The sequence below is a fragment of the Oxyura jamaicensis genome, chromosome 4 (assembly GCF_011077185.1).
Source record: "Oxyura jamaicensis isolate SHBP4307 breed ruddy duck chromosome 4, BPBGC_Ojam_1.0, whole genome shotgun sequence".
NCBI lineage: Eukaryota > Metazoa > Chordata > Aves > Anseriformes > Anatidae > Oxyura > Oxyura jamaicensis.
Window position 1 is genome coordinate 45,186,833 of NC_048896.1, and position 23,982 is coordinate 45,210,814.

A 23,982-nucleotide genomic window follows, 5' to 3' on the forward strand; every position below is an offset into this window, starting at 1 on the left:
ATGAAATGTCAGATTCTGTATGCAATCCCATCTGGTATGCTCACTGAATAGCTTGCCCAAGAGATTGCTAAATCTATTTCAGACAGTGACAACAACAATAGACCTTTTTCCAGGGGTCACCCTTGTGATCTTGTTTAGCTCTATGGTTAGAGACCTCTAGTGACTCAAAAGATTATTCCAATGTAATCTCAAAGCTGAAAAGGATTAAAAGGTCTCTGTTTCGGAGACCTTTATAAAACTCTACCTCCCATCTTTTACCTTGTTTATAGCCATAAGAGAGAACTTATAAGGAGACAGAGAAGAGTCTGGGTCACTAGATAAATAGTTTTGACCAAAACTGACTGTGCCCTCAGGAGGAACTGCTAAACTGCTTGTGCAAATATTGTTTTTCTCCAATTTCAGATCTGCTGGTGTGTCTGTCAGCATAGCAACATATTGTTCTTGAACATCAAAAGGAGTAAAAGGATATAGATGATTACTCCAACATTTAGAGATTGATCCTTAGCTACTGGGCTGAAAGCCTCTTAAAAAAGGCTAAAACCTTCAGCTCCTTTTGATTTGATTAAGTGCATTAATCATCTATTCCAGCTTAAGTCAGGGAGAGATCTGGGTGCAAATGCTTCACAGGCTGGTCTCTGCCTTCCTCTGACCACAAGCTGAGATGAGAACCTGTCCTAGGCACTGAGGTGGAAAAAGTGGGTGTGAAGTAACACCAAAACAGCCTGCAATGGTTCTGCCATAACCTGGGTTGGTAAAGCATCCTGTTGCAGACTGAGGCAGTTATGTTGGTAAAATATGAGTTCTAAATTCCCTAGTCTTGAAAAAAGACTTCCAGTTAAAGCTGCTTCAGACTTCCACATCTGGCAAATACATATATATATATATTTAACCTTTATGAAAATGTCTGCAGTTTGATTAAATATTTTAGAGTACAGGAGAGTCTTGCCTGTTCTTCACTTGAGTCTCTGGGATTAAATGCCTTATGAACTGTATTAGAAATGTGTTTTGAGTCTCTGTTAGCTTTGGCCTTTGGGTGTTCTCCACTGAAATATATTTTATAATTCACTACTAGTAAATGTCATCACCGTAGGATAACTTTATTTAATGTACTTGACATACTAATATTTAGGATATAAAAAAATCTCCAATTTCAAAGCATTTTTCTCAAATTAAGGAGTTACAAAACAGTAAAAAGAATTATTATTCATGTGTTATAGAACAGGAAACTGAAACATAGAAAGATAAGCTCAAAATCTTTAGAGTCAAGTAGTAATTTGCAGACCTATTTGAAGTGCTCTGTTTTTCAAGGATGGTTAGCAACTTTGTGGCTTTATAGGTTCTAGATGCTCCTCCAAAATGTACGTCAAAATGCCTGATATTGGACAAAAAATAATGGAGGTATGATGTATACATGTCTTTTTCCCTGCAAGTATGCATTCCGTGATCTTTGTCCTGTTTTCCCACAAGTTGATCGTGGTCTTCTTGAATCCTTTTATGTACTTTTTCAGTGGAGATTGTTATGAAGCTATCTTTCAGAGAGTACTGTTCTGTGGTAGCTCACCAATCTATCAGAATCCATGTGTAGAATGCTTGTAGCTATGATACTTTCATGCAAAATGCTTTTTCAATCTTTTGAAGTTGTTATGGGCAATATTTGATTCTGAATCATTTCGTTTCTTGCTAGTTCCATTTAGGAAACATTGAAGTTTTAAAGTCTGTGTATTTGCCCAAACTGCTAAAGACAACTATGATTCCTTTCCTTAAAATTTCTTCCAAATAAATAATTTTTTCAGTTCAGTCACAGTCTTGAAATATGTCATTGTTTCCTTGCAAACCGTCAGGCTGCTACTGTTGTTTCCAACAGGTGGGTTTGGCTGTGACACAGTACTTTATTTAGCAGTCCAAAAATGTTTTCAAGTTGAGGTGGAAATTTTGCTCCTAAACGTCTTATACTTAGGAGATGTATTTGCATGTGTAGAGTAATAAATTATTGAAACACACTCTAATGGTTCACTTTCCATTTGCAACAAACCCAATGACTGGAGAAGAAATTATATGAAAATGAAAAAGGACTTTACTCATTAAGAAAATCTGTTTGTATTCTAAAGACAAGAACTATTATTTAGCTAATGATGCATGCAGTGAGTAGAAAAGTGGTAGAATTGTTGTAGCTGGTGAGAAAACAACTCAGTAGCACAGAGACATAGGAAATTACTCTGCAATGTACAATTTATTTACTTTAGCCGAAAACCATCTACTAATGGGAGGAATGTCCCTCTCAACAGTACTGATTTGATAAAACATTCCTAGGGATATTATGTCCTAGGCTTGTTGGTAAGTGTGGAAGTCCTCTGTTTGTCCTCTTTCCTGTGAAAACAAGCTGTTCAGGTTCACTTTGTTTCTCAGCTCATCTTTCCTACTAGTCTCAGAGCTCAGAAGAGCTGGTCCTTTGGCTTTAGTCTTACTCAGCTGAGAGGAACTGTAACTGCTCACCCTTCTCCCACTTTTCTTTCCTAAGCACATTCCTGTCTTCCTGCCTGATAACCTTCTTTTGCTCCATTCCTAATCCTAGAGATCCCACCAGGTCTAGTTTATTTGCAGGATTACCACAAGTTATTTATTTATTTATTTATTTATTTCCCCCCTGCATAACATCACATTCAGATGTGGGGAAAAAAAAAAGTTAAATTAACTAGCATCCCTTGAAAATGTGAAATGTCAGCACTCGCCTAGGCCTATAGAGTACAAGGAAAGTCACTTCCAAAGGCAGTTATCTTTAGAAATCCATACTTAGCTCTCCTGTAATGTTAATTCTTTATGTTGTTAATAGCAAAGAACAAAACAAAACAAATAACCCCCAAACCAGAAAATCGCCAAATAGGAAAGCAACAGCCTTAAGTATTTCTTATTCGTTGAGTGACCTCTAGTGGTCATTCTCTAGAGGCGTTGTATATATATATATATATATATTTCCAAAATATGGAGCATGGGTATCAATTTTTCAAACCTGTGCACTATGCACTTTTGCTCTACACCTGGAAGGCTTCCTTGTCATACTGTTAACATGGCATTTCAACTTTTCACTGTACAAAGTGAGCACTTACTGCCTCTGTGGGAGTTTTAAGGCAGGGTTCTAGTAGCTGTTGCTGCCCTTGCTAGCCAGTACCTCCCACAATCTACCTCTCCTGAACTTTGGGAGAGACTGCCTTCTGTAGGACAGCACAGAGTTGCTGTCTGTCATGTTACCTTGTATGGCATCTGTTCAGCTTCTCCTAACATCGCTGTATTACCTGGCACTGGCAGCAGCCATAATCTCTCACTGCTAGTCAAAACAGATCAAGGCTGACCGCTTCATTCTGAACGCTGATGGCACATGGAGTGAGTTTCTGTTGAAAGAGCAAACTCAGCAGAGGGCATACTGGCAATGTAATTTGGCAGAGAGCTCTAATCCTCTGTATTGTGGGACATGAAAAGAAATCTCAGTTGAATGTTCAGCAGCACATCAGAAAACAAACAGCATTCTCATCACCAAGAATTTTTATTAGCAATTCTGCTGATCTTTCTGTGGCTTCTTTAAAAAGCTTGGCTGGATTGTTCTTCTTCTGGACATACTCATCAATCCAAATACTATTTATTAAAAGCTTTTGCTGAAGACAAAGAGTGGGTTCCCAGGAACATCTCTTGTATTACCATCTTTCTCAAATATGGGAGCTATATAGGACTCCTGCATTTGTGTATTTTGTATGTAGGTGAACATATGTTTTCTGCAAACACAAGCTGCATTGCAAGCAAAGTATCCACACTCAGGTAGCAATTTAAAGTTGGTTTTGGCTATCATCTTTTCCACTGCACAAACCTTGTGGCAGAAGAAAAATAGCACCTCCAACAGGAGACCACTCAGTAAGAAGCAACATGGTTAAGAGCCTAGAGGTTGTTGCTACATTGCCACACTTTCATTGTTGAAAAATACTTGAGAAATGCTTGAAAAAAAACACTTTATCTGTTTAAAAGGCATTCTGAAGTTCTCACCAGAACGGTGTCAAAAGAAGGAAGGTTTTTGTGAGAAATAAAGTTTGGAAACAATCATGACAGAACAGCAATAAGTCTTTTCAATGTAGGCAGCATCATCTACATTAAAGGTGATAACTTTCTCAAATAAACTGCAAAACTGCAATCTGCCTGCAGGACTACTGAGTCACGCTTGAATATATGCATGTTTATGTGAATGTCATGTCATTGGAATTTGATCAGAATGCTTTCCAGGGAGGGAATTCCAATATTTAAGGAATTTTTGCCCTAATTGCTCATTTTATTGAAAGTGGCTACAGTAGGTGGATTCTACAGAATCCTTCATTAATGCTGTTTTCCTTCTTAGAAATGAGGTAATATGCATTTTGAAGATAATATTTCTAGCTATCACATTCTGGTTTTGTAAATCAGTCATACACAAACAGATGATCAGTCTTTAACAGCAGAATATTTTGACTCTAGGCTGTAGTCAAGTCTAATTCAGACATTCCTTTTATATTATAATTGATGACTGGAAGCTTGTCAAAATACTTGTCTATTTCTGGGCATCTTAAAGCCTGATTTAGCTGTGTTGCTTCAATTGACATATTGGGATAGTTTGCCTAGTGACCACTGTATTGAAAATATCAAACATTATAATTTTTCAATATTTTGATTTTTTTTTTTTTAAAAAAAAGCTGTTTCTTTCTCCTGCATTTCTTTGAAATATAACCTAAATGAAAACAACTCACCTTTTTCTTAATGTTGTCAGAAGCTCAAATTTCCTGAAGATTAAAACTTTAGGGTACCTATATTTCTGTTACAGTACCGCATATCTCCGTTCGATAACGTAGTACATACTGAGACTTGCACTATGTTTTTGGGATTGATTGGTAGTAGATAGTATAACTAGCCATGTAGAACCTGGTTATAGATAATTATTCTCTATGACATTATTGCTACGTAAAATTAATGGTTTTCCCTATGATCTGCACTAGTCAGCACTTCCACATACAGAATTTGCTCTGGACTGACAGTGGTATTATGTAGGTGCAGGATGCTTTTCCTAAAATCTCACCTGTGCTCAAAGCCTCTTTTTCTCAACCTTCAAATCAGAAGCCAACACAGTTTCTGTAACTAGTCTCTGTGCTAGACTCTAGTAATTACCAGATTCTAGTAGTTTCATTTTAACAAATACCTTGATTTTTATATAATTTCCCTTTTTGAAATGAAGAATAACAGTGGTGGATGTTTTGTTATTGTTGTTCCTGCAAGAACATTAAATTCAAATTTATTATGACAATTTTAGAGTAGCTCTTTGGCAGAAATATTCAGCATCACAATTAAATCAAGAACACTAAATCCTGGTGGTTCTTTCAGAGAAAGAACCTTCTTCCCTTCAAAGTCCTTTTGGGGTCTCAGACTGGCCTAAGTTTTAGCCCATATTGTCATTTCTGTCCCTTGTTCTCTTACCAGACAACATTTAGCAAGGACACAGGTATACTGCACATTAGATCCATAGAGAACAGTTGCAAGAACACCTGTTACCATGAAAACTGTTTTTGAACTCAAGCAGATTAAGAAATAATTTATCAGCAATTTATCAGAGATTGTTTATTAATTTCACTTTCACTAAGCACTCCCATACAAATTTGCTTTTGAAGTCCCGGAAACACGTGGTTTGCATATCTAAATCAATGCACTGGGAAAGGTTTCAGAAAAGTGGAACTGGAACTTACGCCTTAGCAGCCATGCAGAGCTTACACATAACCTAACAAAGGATTCAGATTCTCTGCATTTTCTACAAATCTTTGTATAAATTATCACATCTTTACTTCCTATATTTAAAGAATCTTTTTCTCATCTCCCTAACAGTTTAAGAAGGTTAAGATGTTAGAGCCAAAATTCATGGGCCATTCTGGATGGACTTCTATATCTATCTTCTGTACACCAAAAAAAAGTCTACATTTTCACTGAAACAGTGTTGACAAAAACTGAGGAAATATGGCCCATGCTTATGCCATTAGCCTCAGTAAAACACGTAAATATTGGTGATTTCCTGATCTACCTGATCTACATGTGTGGCTTTACAATATAGTCGATATCTTAACACACTATATACACATACATGGGTATACCTTATTTTACAGTGTTAGCATAATCATAAAAGATTATCTATTTTAAGAACTGTTCATAAATGTGTTTTTATTGCCTTCAATATTATGTCATTGCTCTGATCACAAGTGTTTGTATCTGCAGTCATACCTCATATTTTACTACTATATGGTCCATTCATAAGTTTTCTTGCAATATATTGCGGAAGGGATCATGCAGTTCCCTGCCTTCAGCCTGTTTGAGCAGTATTGTGCATAAAGGTTGAATAATACAACTCCATTTTATTGTCTTGCGATTTTCCAGACTGCAAATACAGTTGCCTAAAACTTAATCTGTACTTGAAGCCTCCCTTTCTCACCCTTCAAATCTAATCCAACAGTTTATTTCTTTCTTTAGAAACTAGCTGGAAAAAATAAATAAATAAATAAAAATCCCCTAATAGGATGGAGCTACTTGCCAGCAAACAGCTGGGCAAGGCAAAACCCCTAAGGAGAGCATTTAAAAAAGTTCAGTGTCTTGCTCCCATTCACTATGTGAGTATCACAGAGGAGCCAAACGTAGCTGTAAGAAGTCATCTGCATAGTTTAGTGAGCTGCCTGTGTTTTCTGATTTAATTAATAACTTTTGCAAACTACTGTCTTCCCACTAGTGTCTCACAGACTGCAAAATGAATGGTACCAATCTGCATTAAATACAGTTAGAACAAAATAACAGTAGAATCTGAAAAAGAAGTGTGTGATTGCAAATAACATTTAGAATTATTCTTAAGCCACAGAAAACAGTATTATGCAAAGTGCAGTTAACCAAGCCTGCCTTAAATACAATTGAATAGTCAACAGGGAGAAGCTCCCAACTCACTGTTCCACAGCAGTATGCTAGTTTTCTTTCCATGCTTGGGAGAGCATTGTATGAGAGGTTTTGCTAATTAAAATCCAGGCTCCACCTCTGTCACTGTTTGTCATGGTCCGAATGTTCCTGTACAGGGAGGGATCATCTGTTGAATGATTATTTGCAGGATAGCATGCTGTGCAACCTTCCCACTCAAGTCAAGCCTAAGCAAATAACTGCAATCACCATATATCTTAGTTACGTTGTGATAATTATATCTGACCTTCAAACTACCTGAGAGCATTTTTTTTTCTTCGGATTTCAGAGAGGTCATTTACCTTGCACAAGGATTTTAAGCTTTCAATCCACATAAAAAAAAAAAAAAAGGTGCTTTAAACCAACACCATAGTATCTTTGGAAAGATGCCTTTCTAATACAGCAGTAGAAAAACATTTAACCACAAATAGGGCCTTTTAATTTCCTGTTTAAAATGTCAAAGAACAAAAAAACTGCAGACGGTAAATGGGCTACTGTTTGTACAGTAAATGCAATTGGTGTTAGTCAGCGCAGCATCACTTCCACCTTGAGATTAGCACTTAAGTGCTAAAGCAGTTCCTTTCCTGAACTAATACAAATGGGGTAATATTTACACAGTGAATTCCAACTCACCTTAATACGACATCATGTCCACCTCCTGAAGCATCGCACCTCAGCAGTTCCCTTCCTGGAGTAAGAATCCAAGAACTTGGTAGTTGTCATTTCACATCAGGAGCCATTTCCTAGAGCACAGCACAGCAGTGGCCTTTTTTGTTGGAGCATACCTGTAGGATGGGAGATTCAATTGAAACAATCCTTGCCTTCCAAGTCACTACATTGCCACCAGTGTCTACTGCTGCTGCTCGGAGTTTCCTTGCCTCCATGTCAAAGCTTTGCAGCAAAGCCGTCTTTCTTCAAAGAAAAGGAAAGGAAGGTGTGGGGAGCTGGGGGTTGGCCTCTTCTTGCAGATAACTAGCGATAGAACTAGAGGGAATGGCCTCAAGTTGCACCAGGGGAGGTCTAGGTTGGAAATGAGGAGACATTTCTTCTCAGATAGAGCAGTCAGGAAATGGAATGGGTTGCCCAGGGAGGTGGTGGCGTCACCGTCCCTGGGGGTGTTCAAGGAAAGGTTGGATGTGGTGCTTAGGACATGGTTTAGTGGGTGGCACTGGTGGAAGGGGGACGGTTGGACCAGATGATCTTGAAGGTCTTTTCCAACCTTAATGACTCTGTGATTCTATGAAAGACAACAGACACAGCTGACGCCCACCCTGTGCCTGCTTTTCCTGACGTGTTTGGGGGGCTCCCACCCCCTTTGGCTGCTGGAGTAGACAGGGAGCTCTGGGTGCTGGCTGAGTACAGGCAATCAGCCTCTTCTTGCTGAAGTCTTCTCAGCTCCCACACGAGCAGGATTTCTTGTGCAGTCTTGTAGGTAAGCATGACTGTACCAAAAGCATTTATATGATTTTCACTCAATCTAGGCTCGGACAGCCTGCGATTTCACCTGGTGCTGCAGCCAGAAGGCCGGGTGCTGCCTTCCCCATCCCTCACCACATCCCCACAGTGCCCACAGCTCGGCCCCCTGCAGACACACCTGTCTGCACCTCGGAGCCCCCCAAACCCCTTTTCACTGTGTTTACAGATATTTTGACACGTAGAAAACACACAGCTCTTTTCAGTCTGTTTACAGACGTAGAGAACACTTTAATTTTTATTTTTTTGGCCATTCAGTCACAACGAGGACGAACTGCCTGCGCTGCGCGGTTGGTTTATTTTAATCCCGAAGGAAAGGAGCACGGCAGGGCCCCTCAGGGGACAGCCCGGTGCCCGCCAGGGGCAGCCGAGAGCGGGGCTGCCCGTGCCGGCGGAAATGGCGGCGTCCCCTCCTCGCCATCTCCCGCCCGTGGGCGCGTCATGGCGCCGCGCAAGCGTGTGGCCGGGTTCGCCTTTCCCATGCACCTCCCTCCTCCTCCTCTTTCTCCTTCTCCTCCCCCTCCTCTCGCTGCCTCCCGGCTCCTCCGTGCGCCACCCTCGGCCGGGCGGCGGCGACAGCGGCGGCTTGGTCCGCCTGGAGCATCCGAAGGGAACGCGCGTCCTCGCCCTCCGTCCGTCCTCTCGCCGCCCCCGCGGTCATGGAGCTGCCCGAAAGCCAATGCAAGAAAGTGAAGCTGAGCAACAGGGTGCCGAGCTGGGTGAGAGGGCGGGCAGGTGGGCGTGCGGGGGGCAGGCGGAGGGGGAGAAGGAGAACAAGGAGTGGGCGAGCCGCTGGTGGTGATGTGGTAGCCGGGATGAGGGACTCCCCCTGCCCCGCTTCTCGCCCGGGCTGGCGAGGGATGGGGAGGGGACGGTGCGAGCCGGGACCCTTAACGGGGCGACGCCGGGGGACCGAAAGGGGCCGCTGCACCCCCCCCACCCGCTGCTCTCGCCCCCGGCGCTGCGGAGGAAGGAGGGCTCGGGAAGGCGATGTACAATGCGGGCTTTCTTGAAGCCGGCGGGACCGGAGACTGAGGTCCTTTTGTGCGGCGGGAGTTGTGTGGAAAAGTGTCGAGACAGGGCTTTAAAAAAATATAAGCAAAGCGTTCATTCTGGTGCGTGAAGATGGGGGAAGATCGGTTTACAGTGGAGACAAAAATGAAGCTATTTAGAAGGCATGTTGCAGGCCTTTACTGAGAACATTTGATACTTTTGGTGATGCAAGGCAAGTAAGGAGGAAAAAAAAAAAAGAGAAATAGATGTATGATTATTTTCAAACAATGCTGAGCTGAAGCAGACAAGAGATAAGGTCCGGAAGACATTTGATATGTAAGTAACAGTGCAGAACCATCTTTTAAGCCTTGCTGTAAGTTGTACAGGCCATAGCTTCCCTACTAAAAGGCCAAGGAAAGAGTCATAACTGCCCCCTGAAAAATGGGGAAGCTGTTACCCTACTAAAAGTTGTTGAGTAGATACTGTGCCATGCCGGTCCTCTTCCAGAGCCAGCGAGTTCAAACTTGCTTACAGAAGAGTATTTGGTAAATTACATTCCCTCAGTTTCTGTGAGGAAAAGGTGACATCAGATACTATGAAGAAGATAGTGAAATAAATGTTTTCTGGGTGTAGGTGATGAAGTATATTCAGAAGATAACTGTATATCGTTTAATTTGTCAGAGGCAAAATCCTGATGGATTTGCCCAAACCAGGGAGGTGACATGTTTAAAACAGTTGATTAACTGTTAGCTGAGCTCATCGGATGTTAGCAAGCCCTGTAGGATACGTGGCAAGCAGAGGACGATTTCCACCTCTTCCTTTTCCTTCAGAAGACCTCAGCTGAAGTGCTCTTTTTAATCCAGTAAATTTACTGGAAAAAAATACCCTGCTGATTCACACACTCCACAAAAAATGTTCAAATGTTCTGGCACTTCTGACTCCGCATCTGTTCGTCTGAGAGCAGAGTCAAAGCAACCTATTACACCCTGATGGAATCAGCAGCTATTAGGGGAACCAGCAGAGCGGTATCCTCTGAACTTTGGGTATCTGGTACTATTCAAAATGCCCCTCTCTGTGGAACCCTCTGTGTTTGTCTGCTTGCTAAGCCCGCCTCTGCACAGCATACCCCGAATTACAGAGCAACACACAAGAGCCTCAGTGTTTGTGGCTAGCTTGGCTGCAAGACTTGTGGAACACATTCCTGAATGTAGCTCAGACTGCTGAGGTGCTAGGAGTTACCTGTGAAACGAGGCAACAGGAACTCGCTCTGATTTTTGTTTCTGCCCACATACCCAGCTGAGGCATTGCTGGCTGTCAGTACTTCATTTTGTTCTGTTCCCTCTGATGCCAGCTAATGTCTCGACTCCAGCGGTGGTGAATAAACTGCTTGTGACGTTTACTTGCAGTTTGCAAGTAAAGATAAAACTCCTTATAGTATGGTTATCACAGAGTTGCTTATGTACCCAGTGCTTTAGAACAGTCTCTCTTTTTTTCTGTCACTGGTTTTTGAAACTGTCCCAGCTTTAGAACATCTGGCAAAGAAAGTCTAGTGTAAATCAGGTCTGTGGAAGTGGCAGGAGAGCATGCATTTGGCCAATTGTGTGCCGCTCTGCGCAAAAGTGCTTAGATAACCTTACTGTATAAACATCACTGTGGCAATCCATGTTCTGGAGAGCAGTTATGCGGATAAAAGTAAGATTTTTTTGCTGTAAATATAAGTGGGAGAAAACGCTGTAAGCCATGGCAAAAAATGGGTTGATGACTTAAAGTTTCTTATTAACTATAAAAGTCTTGTTGTTTGGGTATCACTTAAGACTGGTCCTTTGTTTCTAAGCACAGCTGTCCAAACCACAGCACAAATTTGCAAGCTGGAATTGGAGATAGTAGTTACCAGAAGGCATTATTGGCAGATACTTTGGCCAACAGGTCCTGAAACCTCATCTAGGTAGGCGAACAGACAGACTCTCAGCTGTAGTGCAGTTGTTCTAGTTTTTGTAGCAGTAGAATTGTATGTTAGAACTGTTTCTGTTTCATTTCTCCTTGCTTGTGTTTCGGTGTAGACAAAGAAAATGGGAAACGTTCAGTCCGCTTAAGTTGCTGCCTCTATATTAAAGTGAGTGGGTTGGAGGGAAGAAGAAATATACCATTTGTTTGAGTGCTGGATAAATGCTATAAATGTCATAAAAATGTATTGTTACCAGGGAATCCCTGACTTGTAAGGGACAGATGACATACAAGTCATACTAGAAAATACCGGGGATGATTGGGAAATGGAAAGGCATTAGAGATAAGACTGCATTATGGAGGTGATGCTGAATGCATTGCTATTGTTAGCTTATGGGAATTTTTAGCCTGGGGAATTCAGTGTCTTCTTAGAACAGAAGACTACAGAATTAGTGTGAGCTTCTTGAATGTGTATGGCGTATATAGAAACTGCGCCTGTTCTTTGTTCTGATGTTTCCAGCCTCAAAGCCAATGATCCAAAGTTGGTGTCGTAGCCCAGGGAGTCCCTACATGGCATTGAAGCTTTGCTTCCTGTGCCAAAGGTCTTGCTTTGTTGAAAGTTAAATTTGCTGAAAGGTGGCTGTTGAAGCATTTTCATAATTGCTCTGGAGTAATGAAAAATAAATACAGTTTATGTCAGCATAGTGGTCTGTCCGTTAGCTCTGAAACAATTAAGCAATAATCTTTCCTTTCTACTATCTTTTGGTCTTGGTGTTGCAATTTGGGCTTGCTCTTCTACATCTGGGTGTCTGATCAGAGTCCTTGTATCAAAGGTGTTTGGCATCGATAATTGTAACTGGGCAAAACATCAAGAACAGGATAGGAAAAAAAATACAGTTCCTGTCTATCTTAGCAAGTCTTTGCATAGAGAAATTGGCAGCGTTAATGCTTCCTTTTGGTACCCATCTTCTTTTTCTCTTCTGTTTCTGTAGTTCTTAGATGTCTGTATTTATTTCTCTGGCCAACTTCCTGTCATGCTGAAAGGCTGCCCTTGTGCCGAAGAAAGTAAGCTGCAGAGTCATCCTTCCTTGCTCTCTTGTCGTTACAGCTCTTCAGTGCACATCCGTGAAAGGCTTTTTATGTTAATACTCCTTTTTTTATCCTTAGTACAAAGATATTAGCCTATTATGGTGCTTCAGATTTCATGTGAGAAACAAACTAGCATAGAGAGGGAGGAGAAAGGAATGATATGTCAGCCTTCTCAACTGATATTACTGTTATAATGCTATGCGGGGCACTGAAGCATTATTTTTATTTAACGTGGTGGGCAGAGAAAATACTAAAATGCAGTGTTTTTAAAAGTCAGTACAGAAGCACTTAATGTGTAACATGGGGAGAAAGAAACAGTTTTATGGGCAAATCAGAGAGGAAATCCCGATGGATGTGGGGAAAAAAAAAAAACAGATAAGTGGACCTTTAAGATTGATAACCTTTTTTCATTGCCCTCTTTACAAAAAAACTCTGGTGTGTACTTTCAGTAGAGATTATTATAAGGAAAGTAATTAGGCTAAGAGGTCTAAAATAGCTTTTTTTTTTTTTTTTTTTTTTTTTTTTGTTAAATACTTGCTCATCAAATTGAGTTTTGCTGTTACTCATTTTTTTTATGTTTCATTTCCTTTAACATTGATTATAGAGTTCTCCAAGGTGAGCAGTGCTTTGATCTGGTATAAAATGAAATGACTGTTCTTTATCTTTGCAATAATTTTGGATGGCCATTACAGGTCATCAGCTGATACTCACCAAACTTTATGTACAGGAAACGTGAAGACTGGTTAAATAACTTAAGAGCACAACTGATGTCAGCCACTGGTTTCTACTCCTAAGTACCCTTCTGTGCCAGGCAGTATTTGCAGTAAGTGTGTGTGTCAGGGACAGTAATAGAATTTAGATTGTTAAGGATTGAGTATTCAGTTTGTCTGCTCGGTGATGGTAGTGGTTGGTAGATGATCTAGTAGGAAAGTGAGCACGATTAAGAAACACTGCTATTTTTTTTTTTTTTTCCAGCAACAGAAAATGACTTGTTAAATGGTTAATTCTCCAGGGCGCTTTTGTGAAAAGCTCTTTGCTATTGGAGTATAAGGAGCACTTGGCTACAACCTTGCAAAGGAGTGGGACTGAGCTGTTTCATTTATGTGCATGAGCACGCGTGCTAAGTGGTGCTGCTGGGCATGGGAGTGTCTCTGAATGCATGCAATCCTTTTGGGCACTTTAAGATTAGTTTTTAGATGTCAGCTTCTGAAGTATTTCCTAATACATGTGCTTGTTGTCCCACCACTGAGCTTGCTGGCTGCTCTGTTGCACTTGTGTGCCTTCAGTTCTAGCAATCTGCCGGCCTTCTCACTGCTGTGGTGTGATGTCTCTCCCATCTAATTCCTTACTTAATGCCTTTTTGTGTTTACTTCTTAAACGCATGTTTTTCTCATCATTTAATGAATTACCTCTGCCTGCTTCTTCAGGGCTTCGTATGTTTAAGTGTAGTGCTAGTGAAATGACTGGATCAGTTTCACCGCTGCTTTGCTACTTCTGGAAAACAAAGGAAACTGATGCAATTTACTGAATACAGGCTGGAAGAAATCTTGCTGGGTGAGGCACTTGACCTCTAAAGTATTTGTGTATGATAACAGAGGTGACCCTGTGCGTCAAAAGCAAGGTGTGTGTTGTTTGTTTTAAATGTAATTTTTTTTTTTTTGTAGGATGCTTTCTTGGAAATTTTCTAGTTTTGGAAATCATTCAAGTACAGGCAAAGCTCCTGTGTTAGGCAAATTGAGATACCTAGTGTTGGAAACTGGAGGACACACTGCTTGTTATGAGTATACTGCAACTATACTGAGACAGTGGCAGGGGAGCAGTGTTTGGAGACCACAGTGTGTTACAAGTGGGATTAACGAAAGAGAAGGTTGCTATTAATGTATTAGTTTGAATTGCTGTGCACATTCATTATACACAGTGTCTTTCATTTCAATTGAAGGGTAAGTCCTTAAATTATTTTCCACGTTTTTAATTGCACAATTTTTGTTTGTTCACCACAATCTCCAATTTTATGTAGCGTGTAATTACTACAAGAAGCCTCTTTGATTTTTGGTTTTAGTTAGCTTTATTGCACTGACTTTATCTGCAAACAGAATTGTAGGAGATAACTTATTTGAAGATAACGCAATTGGTGAGTAAGTGTGGCTATATAACCTGTGCAGGTGGTGGTTTCTTATGGGTTGATTTTCAGTTTTCCTTTAATTTTAAGTGCTGGGCTGTCACCACGGAGTTAGAGTTGTTTTATTTAAAAATATGAACATCTGTTCCTAACTTGAGTTTCTATCCATATCAGCACAAGCCTAGCTGTGTACAGAAGTAGGGACAGATAAAATTGCTCATATTCATATATTCCTATTGAGTTACGCATAAACTAAATTTTGAGATGCTGTTCTACAGAAGAATGTTGCAACAGCATTTCTTGAAATCATAAATAGATAACATTTTTCTGTTAACCCTACTTTTATCTCTCATACAGCTCTGCTAGTACTCAATAGACGAATATCCTCCCTCCTTTTTTTGATTAAGTGCTTTCCTTTCCAGCTAGCACTGATACAATGATGGAAGAGCAGATAATGCAAATACCTTGCAATATGTTTGTGAGAGAAGTCAAAGCAGCATTACATAAGCAAACAATTCTACCCCCCTCCTCATTTTTTTGAAGATTTCAGTTTGTTCGCTTGTTCGTACTTGGTCTGGTTATCTAAGGTCTTGATCTTTCATGAACAAAGTTCATACAATCAGATACTAGTGTAACTCAAGGGAATGTTGGGGCTGATCTTCCTGTTCCTTTGGCTTAGATTATGAAACGTGCTTGACAGCAATGTCACCTTATGTAAGATGATACAGCAGCTTATGATGATGAACAAATAGCTTTAAGAAAGTCTTCATTGGATTTGTTTTTTTAAACAGAATTTTATCAGGAAAATCACATCTTTGTGAGCATTTTCTTTAAAAAGCCACTTTAGAAATGTTTTCTGTAAAGGCTCAGAATATATCAGAACTGTCTTAATTTTGGAGACTGAAGATATAGATAAAGGCAGAGTGGGTCAGAGGTGTCACTGCTGAACTGAAAGGTGGATCACATGCATAGTTTGCAATTAAAAGTTGTCTTTTTATGAGTTAAAATGAGCCAATGTTTGGCTGCTTATGACAGAAACCTTCATTTCTGTGAGAGGAATCCACTCGCTCTCCTTAGACTTAAATGACTTGAATAGGAGTCAGGTCTAGCAGTTCATCTCTCTCTCTTTGGCTGATTTTCTTCAACTGGTTGTATATAAAAACAATTGACTAACCTGATAAGCCAATTTTCAGAGGAGGGGCACAAGGTATGCGGTTGGCTGTGGGTGTTTAACTTCCTCTGTGTCCTTTGACACTGCAGTAGATGGATTGGGTATTGGTTTTACTTTCCATTCACAGGTCTCCAAGTCCTTCTTTGTGCTTGTGAATAAGTTTTGATATACTTTGCCAGCTTATCTTTTCAGAAGTTAAAGACCTAATTCTCTGTTATTTCTACAGGGAATGCAGAGGGCAACCAACGTTACCTACCAAGCTCATCATGTCAGCAGAAATAAGAGAGGCCAGGTGGTAGGAACAAGAAGTGGTTTTCGAGGATGCACAGTCTGGTTAACAGGTACAGTTTTGGATTTCTCAGGATCCTTGTGTCTTGTTTTAGTTTGTCTTCTGAAAAGCTGCTTAGCTGTAGCTCCTTTTTTCTTCCAAAGTTGAATGTTCGTGGCATCTGAGCCCTCGATGCAATTTTATTATTTTTTAGGCTGACTATCAAGAAATTTCTCTGGGACAGATAACTTGAGATTGCATTTTGTTCAGTGCTCTAGGAATGTTAAATTAATCACTGTCCACTGATTAATTCTTAGAGTGTGTTTTTTTAACCACATTCTTGCTCTTCTTACTGTCCATTTCAACTGCTGATATATAAAACCTTTTTTATACCGTCTACTTTTCTGAATCATTTCTGTAAAGGTCCCCTCTTTATAATGATCGTGTCTTTGGGTTGAAATAACAATTTGTTGGAAACATATGCCTTGGAAACATATGGACAGCAATTGCATGTTGTGACATTGCATAGTGGGGCTTATTCGGAAGTCAGCATGGTCTTTTTCCATTTAATTGTTTTGATGATAAAAAGAGAGTGTTAAGTAAATCCTGGAAGATAGTTTTCATAAGTGTGATTTTTTTTAGTTTGTTTGTTTGTTCTGTGCTTCAAAGCTCTCTGAAGCATTAACAGACTAACTTTGGAGTTTTTTAGTTATCACTGAGAAAAATTGCAGCTAAAATTCTTGTTTAATTAGTTTCCAAACCATTTACAATACTGTTATATTGCAATACAAAAGATCTTCACAGAGTATCAGAGAAACTTAGTACAAGTAAAATTTGTTTCTGCTTATGCTGATGACTTGTGTGAAAGGACTAATGATTACAATCTTAGTTACTGTACTGGATCTGGCTGGGATGTTACCTTTCCCTGCAGCAGCCCATACAGTGCTGCACTCTGCACTTGTAGCTAGAACAGCAGTGGCATCACACCAGTGTTGTGTCTGCTGCTGAGCAGTGCTGGCACAGCATCAGGACTCTCTCTGACCCTCCTAGGGGGTGGGCAAAAAAGTGAGAAAGAAACATCATCAGGGCAGCTGACCTAACCCAACCAAAGGGATATTCCATACCATATGATGTCACACTCAGCAATAAAAGGTGGAAAAAGGAAGAAGAGGGAGGGGTGGGCTCTTGTTGCGAAAACGTCTGTCCTCCTCCTGAACGCTGGCTACGTACATTGAGGCCCTGCTTCAAGGGCGTGGTCAAGCATCGCTCATTTGTGGGAAGTAGAGAGTAATTTCTTTCCTCTGCACTTCCACATAGCCTTTACTTGTTTTGTTTTGTTATTCCCTTTCCCTCTCCCTTTTCTCCTTTCCCTTTTTTCCCTTTAGTTGAATTGCTTAATTAATAATATTTCCTTAATAATATTTTTTCCCTTTAATTAAATCATCCTTATCTCAACCCGTGAGTTGTTCTTTCCTTTACTTCTTCCCCTCCTCATTTGAGGAGGGGGAGTGAGAGAGCGGTTGTGGTGTGCAGCTGCTTAGCACGGTAAAACCACCACAGTTACTAAGAAATTACTGAGAACTGTTCCAAGCAGAGAGTGTTAGAGATTGAAACAGACCATAGGTATTAAAGTAAGTATTCTAGAACTGTGTAAAGGAGTCTTCAAAGCTCTGCTAGGTTTTAAAATAAAAGCTGAAATTGTGGTGGTACATTTCCAAGATTCTCTCCTGTTGTCTGCAATTATGGTATAGTAGTGTAGGAAAGGTGTATTCAGAGACCAATTTTCAATTCTAAAGTAAGATTTATTTGAGAGTGAAATCATAATGAATGTCTTGTGCTGTGAAGTTAGAGGGTCTTAGTGGAAAAAAACTGAGAAATGTATCAAAAATATGGGAAAGTGTTACTTTCACGTGTAAAACAATGTAATACAATTTTTGAGTAAGTTATTTTAAAGACTTATCAGCTCAAAGCTGATTTTTATAAATCATTGTTTAATGACCTTAACTCTTACATTCCATTACATGTTGGAAACCAGATATTACATGGAACGCTGAACATTTCAGTGAATAGCAAGCTAGATGCAGGAACAAAATTACAAACCGCAAACATGAGCAATGAGAAGTAAATGGTGAGTAGCTGAAATCTTAGTTTGGATGGCCATGCTTATCGTCTAGGATGGGGACTGCAAGTTGAAGGAGATGATTCTCCCCACGTACTCTGCCCTTGTATGACCCCACCTGGAGTACTGTATCCTGCTCTAAAAAGGTACGGTCTTGTTAGAGTGGCTCCAGAGGAGGGCCACAAAAGTGATCAGAGGTCTGGAACCCTCCTATGAAGAAAGGCTGAGAGCACTGGGCTTGTTTAGCCTGGAGAGGAGAAAGCTCTAGGGAAACGTTACTGTAGCATTTCAGTTTAAAGGAGACTTATAAGAAAGAAGGGGAGAGACTTTTTACTAGGGCTTGTAGTGATAGGACAAGGGGTAATGATTTTAAGATAAAAGAGGGTGGAATCAGTTTAGATAAAAGAGAAAAATTCTTGACTGTGAGGGTGGTGAGGCACTGGAACAGGCTGACCAGAGAAGCTATGGGTGGTCCATCCCTGGAGGTGTTCAAGGCCGGGCTGGATGGGGCTTTGAGCAACTTGCTCTAGTGGGAGGTGTCCCTGTGCATGGCAGGGGAGTTGGAACTGGATGATTTTTAAGGTCCCTTCCAACCCAAACCATTCTGACTCTAATTGCTGCCAAAAGAACATTGTTCTGTTCCCAGCCTTGCCCTACTTTCACCCCACCCAGTCTGACCTTGAGCTGATTGAACTTGCTCAATCATCAGTGAACTTAATACAGCAAAAAAAATAAAAATAAAAATAAAAAAGATTAGCAAACTGAGTTGGCTAATGAGCACCAGAGGTGGTAGAACAATAGAGGTAGGATGGTGTGAGTGAAGAGAGGCAAGAGAGCAGGACCTCCCCTTCTGGCAAGCTGTTTCTGGTCTTAGTCGCAGCATTTAGCTTCATAGTTTTTAGCTGTGGCTCTTTTCAAGCTAGACAAGTAAGCACTGACAAAAGAAACTTGAGTTGTCTGAGTGTAGATAATTTTTATAGATGATAAAACATTATTCACACCTTTGCAGTCTTTTTCAGAGACTTGAGTATGAGCTAAGCCATAAAGAAATCAGAGATGGACAGGAGGGCTTTTATTCAGAGGGGAAGAGAGATACAGGTGTTGGCTTAGGTTCTTGTATTGGGCTTGACCTGGGATACACATTCTCATTTTCAGTAGACTGCTCTGCGTCTTGTGGAAACTAAATTGAGCAAAGGATGAACCAGTACCATGACTCTTCATCTTTAAATTGCCCTAAGCTATTACAGGTCTCAAGGTTTGCTTTGCATTTTACTTACTAAGTGCTCGTTTAGTCAGATTGTCATCCTTTATTGTAAAGGTCTTTGAAGTAATACTAAACTGACTGTTCTGAGTGATTTTTGTTTCTTTCTCTGAAAACTAAAATAAATCTTAACCATCACTAATTAAAATCAAAGTGGTTTTATTCACTCAGTAGTTTTACTATTAGTATTTCTTTTTTTTTGTTTATCATTACTCTTACCGTTTATCTTACACAATGGATTAAAGCTGTCTTACCAAGATTTGAGTTTGTGTCCCATTTAAGAATCGGTTGCCCTGTATTAAGTTTAAGCACGAACTTCGTATAAACTCCTAGATTCTAGTCTGGAAAATTACTTAAATGCATTCCCAACTTAAAGCAAGCAGTAGACTTCGTGCAAGCAAGAACATTCTGCATTGTTTGAAGGTTTGTTGCCTAAGTTTCTGAACTGGACAGAAGTTTCATATTCAAATTGCCTTTGCTTGTTTTTGACGCATTCCGCTTAGTGGAGCATGACTGCTGTGTGTGAGTCTTGAGAGGGTGAGTTTTGCTCTGTGTGGTAATCTAATTCAGTGCTGTTACTCTGCAAGGAGTAAGAACAGTGTTGTTTGGTCTGAGCCCCTTCTGTTGACTGAAATTCATTTGACTGTGAGAGCTTCCTCTTCTAATGTAATTGTAACATCTCCTTAACTCTGTTTGGGTTTCTGAATTTAGCTTGCTCAGGTGGAAACAACTGCCAGCCACAGCAGCACTGGGCAATAGGTACCACCTCTGTGAACAGCAACAGCTCTCAAGACCAGACTCTTTATCTTTTTCAAACAGCACACTTTGTGCCTCATTCTCCCAGTATCTGTTGTCTGTGCAAAAGGCATTTAGCTTGTATTGTGGGTAAGCATCTCCAAAAGACAGAACCAGGCATTGCTAATGTTGCCTTTTTTTTTTTTTTTTTTTTTTTTTGTACTGGTAGTAGTACATGTGCTACAGTTCACTCCAACTTGATTTTATTCTTACAATACCTATTTTAATTCAATATCTTAGGTCTGTCAGGTGCTGGGAAGACTACAGTTAGCATGGCTCTGGAGGAGTACTTAGTATGTCATGGCATTCCATGCTACACATTGGATGGTGACAATATTCGCCAAGGCCTTAATAAGAATCTGGGTTTCACACCCGAAGATAGAGAAGAAAACGTCCGTCGAATTGCTGAGGTTGCTAAACTGTTCGCAGATGCTGGTTTGGTGTGCATCACTAGTTTCATCTCTCCATATACTCAGGTAAATGTGAAAACCCTCTAGATAGGGTGAGGGAAAATAAAAAATGTGAAATGTCACTCAGAATTTGAGTTACAAGAATCTGTCACTGAACTTAGCCAGGATGAAATGCTTGTTATTTTTTTTTTTTGACATTCATATTTTCTAGATATGATTGTTCAAACTTTAGAAACACTAAACTTAAGTATGGGAAGAAGTTGAGATTAATTCTGAAACTGGGACCATGTGAAGAACTGTGAAAAAACTGATTTAGCTGGTGGGGCTTCAGTTGATCAAGTTGTGTTTATTTTTTCAGACTTAGAGAATTTGCTTACATTTTACTATCAGCTTCTTTAAAATGAACTTCAAAAGCATAAAAGCAATACCTATGTTATGTGGGTTCAATCTCTTAGTATTTTTTTTCCTGTTTTCTTTCAGGATCGTAATAACGCCAGACGAATTCATGAAGGGGCAAGTTTGCCTTTTTTTGAAGTATTTGTGGATGCTCCGTTACATGTCTGTGAACAGAGAGATGTTAAGGGGCTCTATAAGAAAGCCAGAGCTGGAGAAATTAAAGGTGAACCTAAATGTAGTTGTGTCCTTTCTACACAGGTGAAATGTTGTAACTGGACTGCACATAAGTGGGTGTGCTCAAGTCTGTGAGCGTGTCACTTTTCCAAATGGCAGAACTGGGGATAGGAGTGAGCAGAAAATCGGGATCAAATTCTATCTGGGGCAGCTGACTAGTATAAATGCATAGGACAGTAAAGGGGCAAAAGTGTCTATCCTCACATAGAAACTGTGTAATCTGCTAATCTGCTCAAGGTTTCTCAATTGCAAACTATTAGAATTGAGGAACAGTCTTACCTGCTTTGTGTGCCTATTGACTAGTTTAGAAAAAAGAGCCTGATACTTCTCTTAAGTCTTTAAAGAATTGTATTAATATGAATTACTCTTTTTTCCTTCCAAAATGTAGTGTCACCATCGTTCTGTAAAGAGACTAACTTTTTTTATTTTGAAATCAAGGTTCAGTGCTAGGGCCCATGGGTATAATTTCCTGTCCCCAGACTTAGTTAAGACTCTGAAGTACAGCCTGCAATTACTTAAAACAAACGAACAAAAAAACAACCTCCCCCTCCAAAACAACTAAAAGTGTGATCACTTGTTGAAAATACTGTTTAAAGAGCTTCTTCGCTCTGTATTTATAGCTAGAAGAGGTTGATAACATTTTTCACCTGTATTAAGAAGCAAAGTAATTTTAAAGGTTTCACTTTCATGGGTTGAGTTTGCTCATGCTCTAATGATGACATCACTATTAATCAAAACTGACACAAAATTCAAGAAACCTAAGACACTCCACATGACTTGGCTGAAGCTCAGTGCTTCTAGTACTACCAAATACGCAGTGAAGAATGGGTAATAAATACAGCTGAAGTCAGGATTGCTCAGAATCACAGCAAGATGTCTTGAATGGGAAAGATGCAAGGATATTGTACTGTACAGAATCCTTGTTTGTGCTACAGAGCTTTCTTAATGTTTTGTTAATTTTTACAAAGCCCACAGTGGAATTCAGTGCCTACAAGGGAATCTAGCAGTGACTGTGTCTTATGAACTACTTGATATGAAGGCTGAAAATTAAATGGACATGCTTGTTAACAACTTCTGTTATCTTCCTTTTCTCTAAGAATGGTAATGGGACAGGTTTTTTCTCCTATTCCCATTCCCCAGTCATTAGATACTTTTAAAATATACAGGCTTTGGAACAGACACTGGCCTTTCTTTTTCACCTTCCATTTACAACTATGGAGGAGGTAGGTGTCCAGTTAATAGAGCCCAGCCAATGTCTATGCTTGAGATGAGATCTGTAGCGCTACATGCTTTGACACTGAGTTTGACTTTCCTTGCTTCTTGTTCATGCATGGTTAGTCAGAATCTCCTCTGTTTCAATGCAGATTGCTAGCTAACTAGGCCAGAACAGGTGTCACCAGTCACTTACATGGTCTGTGAAAATAGCCCTTATAACCATAAGGGTCACACATGTATACCTTACTTTAACTTGCTATCTTAGGATGGGTATGTGAGCTAAAGTAATGTAATAGATGATGCAGTTCCCTACTCTTCAAGGTATTGCTGGCATGAGTGTAAGTTTAAATATGTACTCATTCAAAATCAGGCTTTGTGTTCACACGCAAAAAAAAAAAAAGATCATGGCTACTAATGAAAGACAGCTGATGGATGTGTATCTACTAACTCTGTGTTGAAGCTCTTTTGCCGGTGCTACCTTTTTTATTCACGGAGTAAATCAAATACTGACAAGCATATACAATGTACATGCTGCAGAATGCTGAAGTTAGATGCAGTCATGTGGTAGGATTAACAAATAGCCCAAAGAAGAAAAAAGCAGATTATTTCCCTAAGAAATCATCTGTTAAGGAAAGTAAAGCTTTGTGCTCATGCCTTTTTTATGTCTAGAAAACTGTTATGTGAACAATCTTAAAATGCAGTCATCTTTTGGAATAAGTCACTTAACATTTTTGTCTTCTGTTCTCTAGGCTTTACTGGAATTGACTCTGAGTATGAAAAACCAGAAGCCCCAGAGCTTGTGCTGAAAACTGATTCCTGTGACGTGAATGATTGCATACAACAAGTTGTGGAACTTCTTCAAGAGAGGGTGAGCAGCAATGCAGCTGTATCTTAGTAACTTTTTCAAGGCATTGTTGCATGAAATTTGAATGTATGTCCTGGGAAACTCAGAATTTTTGAGTTAAAGACTTATGCATTTTTAAATTCCAGCTTTTAAAATTGTTCTGCTCTCAACCTAAATATTGCAACAACGTTGGTCTCCAAGTGAATTATCTTTGGACAAGTAGAAAATTCATTTATATTCACTATCATAACTGATAACTCTAAGGGAGAGAAGTTGTCTCAGTTGTTACAGAGCTAGCAACTTTTAAATTGCTTGCTAGTTTTTATAAATCTCAATTTCTTTACTTTGTCTCTAAAGCACATTTATTAATACATACTGCAAACATGAAGAGACAGGGATACCACAGTAATCTGAGCTGACAGGGGCTGCTGTGATTGTTTCTGGCCTTCCTTTGCATTGTTTTTCTTACAGTAGTAAAAGTGATCTTGCAGTTGTGTAGCAACTGCTTCAGGAAGCTGATCTTCCTGATAATGCTGAGTTAATGGTTTATAGCTTCTGAAAAAGCAGGTCTATTTCCTCCCTCATGCAATCTACACCATCCTTTGTGAAGCTCTAGTGTTAGTCCTGTTGTCTGGTAAGTGGATTCAGTTCATTACCCAACCTG

The 23,982-nt window shown here is 39.8% G+C and overlaps 1 protein-coding gene across 2 annotated transcripts in view; it reads left to right on the forward strand.

Moving 5' to 3' along the window:
- Window positions 1–9,119: 9,119 nt before the first annotated feature.
- PAPSS1 (3'-phosphoadenosine 5'-phosphosulfate synthase 1) overlaps window positions 9,120–23,982 on the forward strand; it is a 44,409-nt gene continuing 29,546 nt past the window's right edge. Inside the window, exons 1-5 of one of the 2 annotated variants that reach the window (XM_035324285.1) lie at window positions 9,120–9,179; window positions 16,003–16,117; window positions 20,460–20,695; window positions 21,110–21,248; window positions 23,224–23,342. In XM_035324285.1, coding sequence (XP_035180176.1) covers window positions 9,120–9,179; window positions 16,003–16,117; window positions 20,460–20,695; window positions 21,110–21,248; window positions 23,224–23,342 — 669 coding nt within the window. Of the gene's footprint in view, window positions 9,180–11,118; window positions 11,146–16,002; window positions 16,118–20,459; window positions 20,696–21,109; window positions 21,249–23,223; window positions 23,343–23,982 lie in introns of those variants that run through there. The other variant, XM_035324286.1, reaches the window with a different exon arrangement.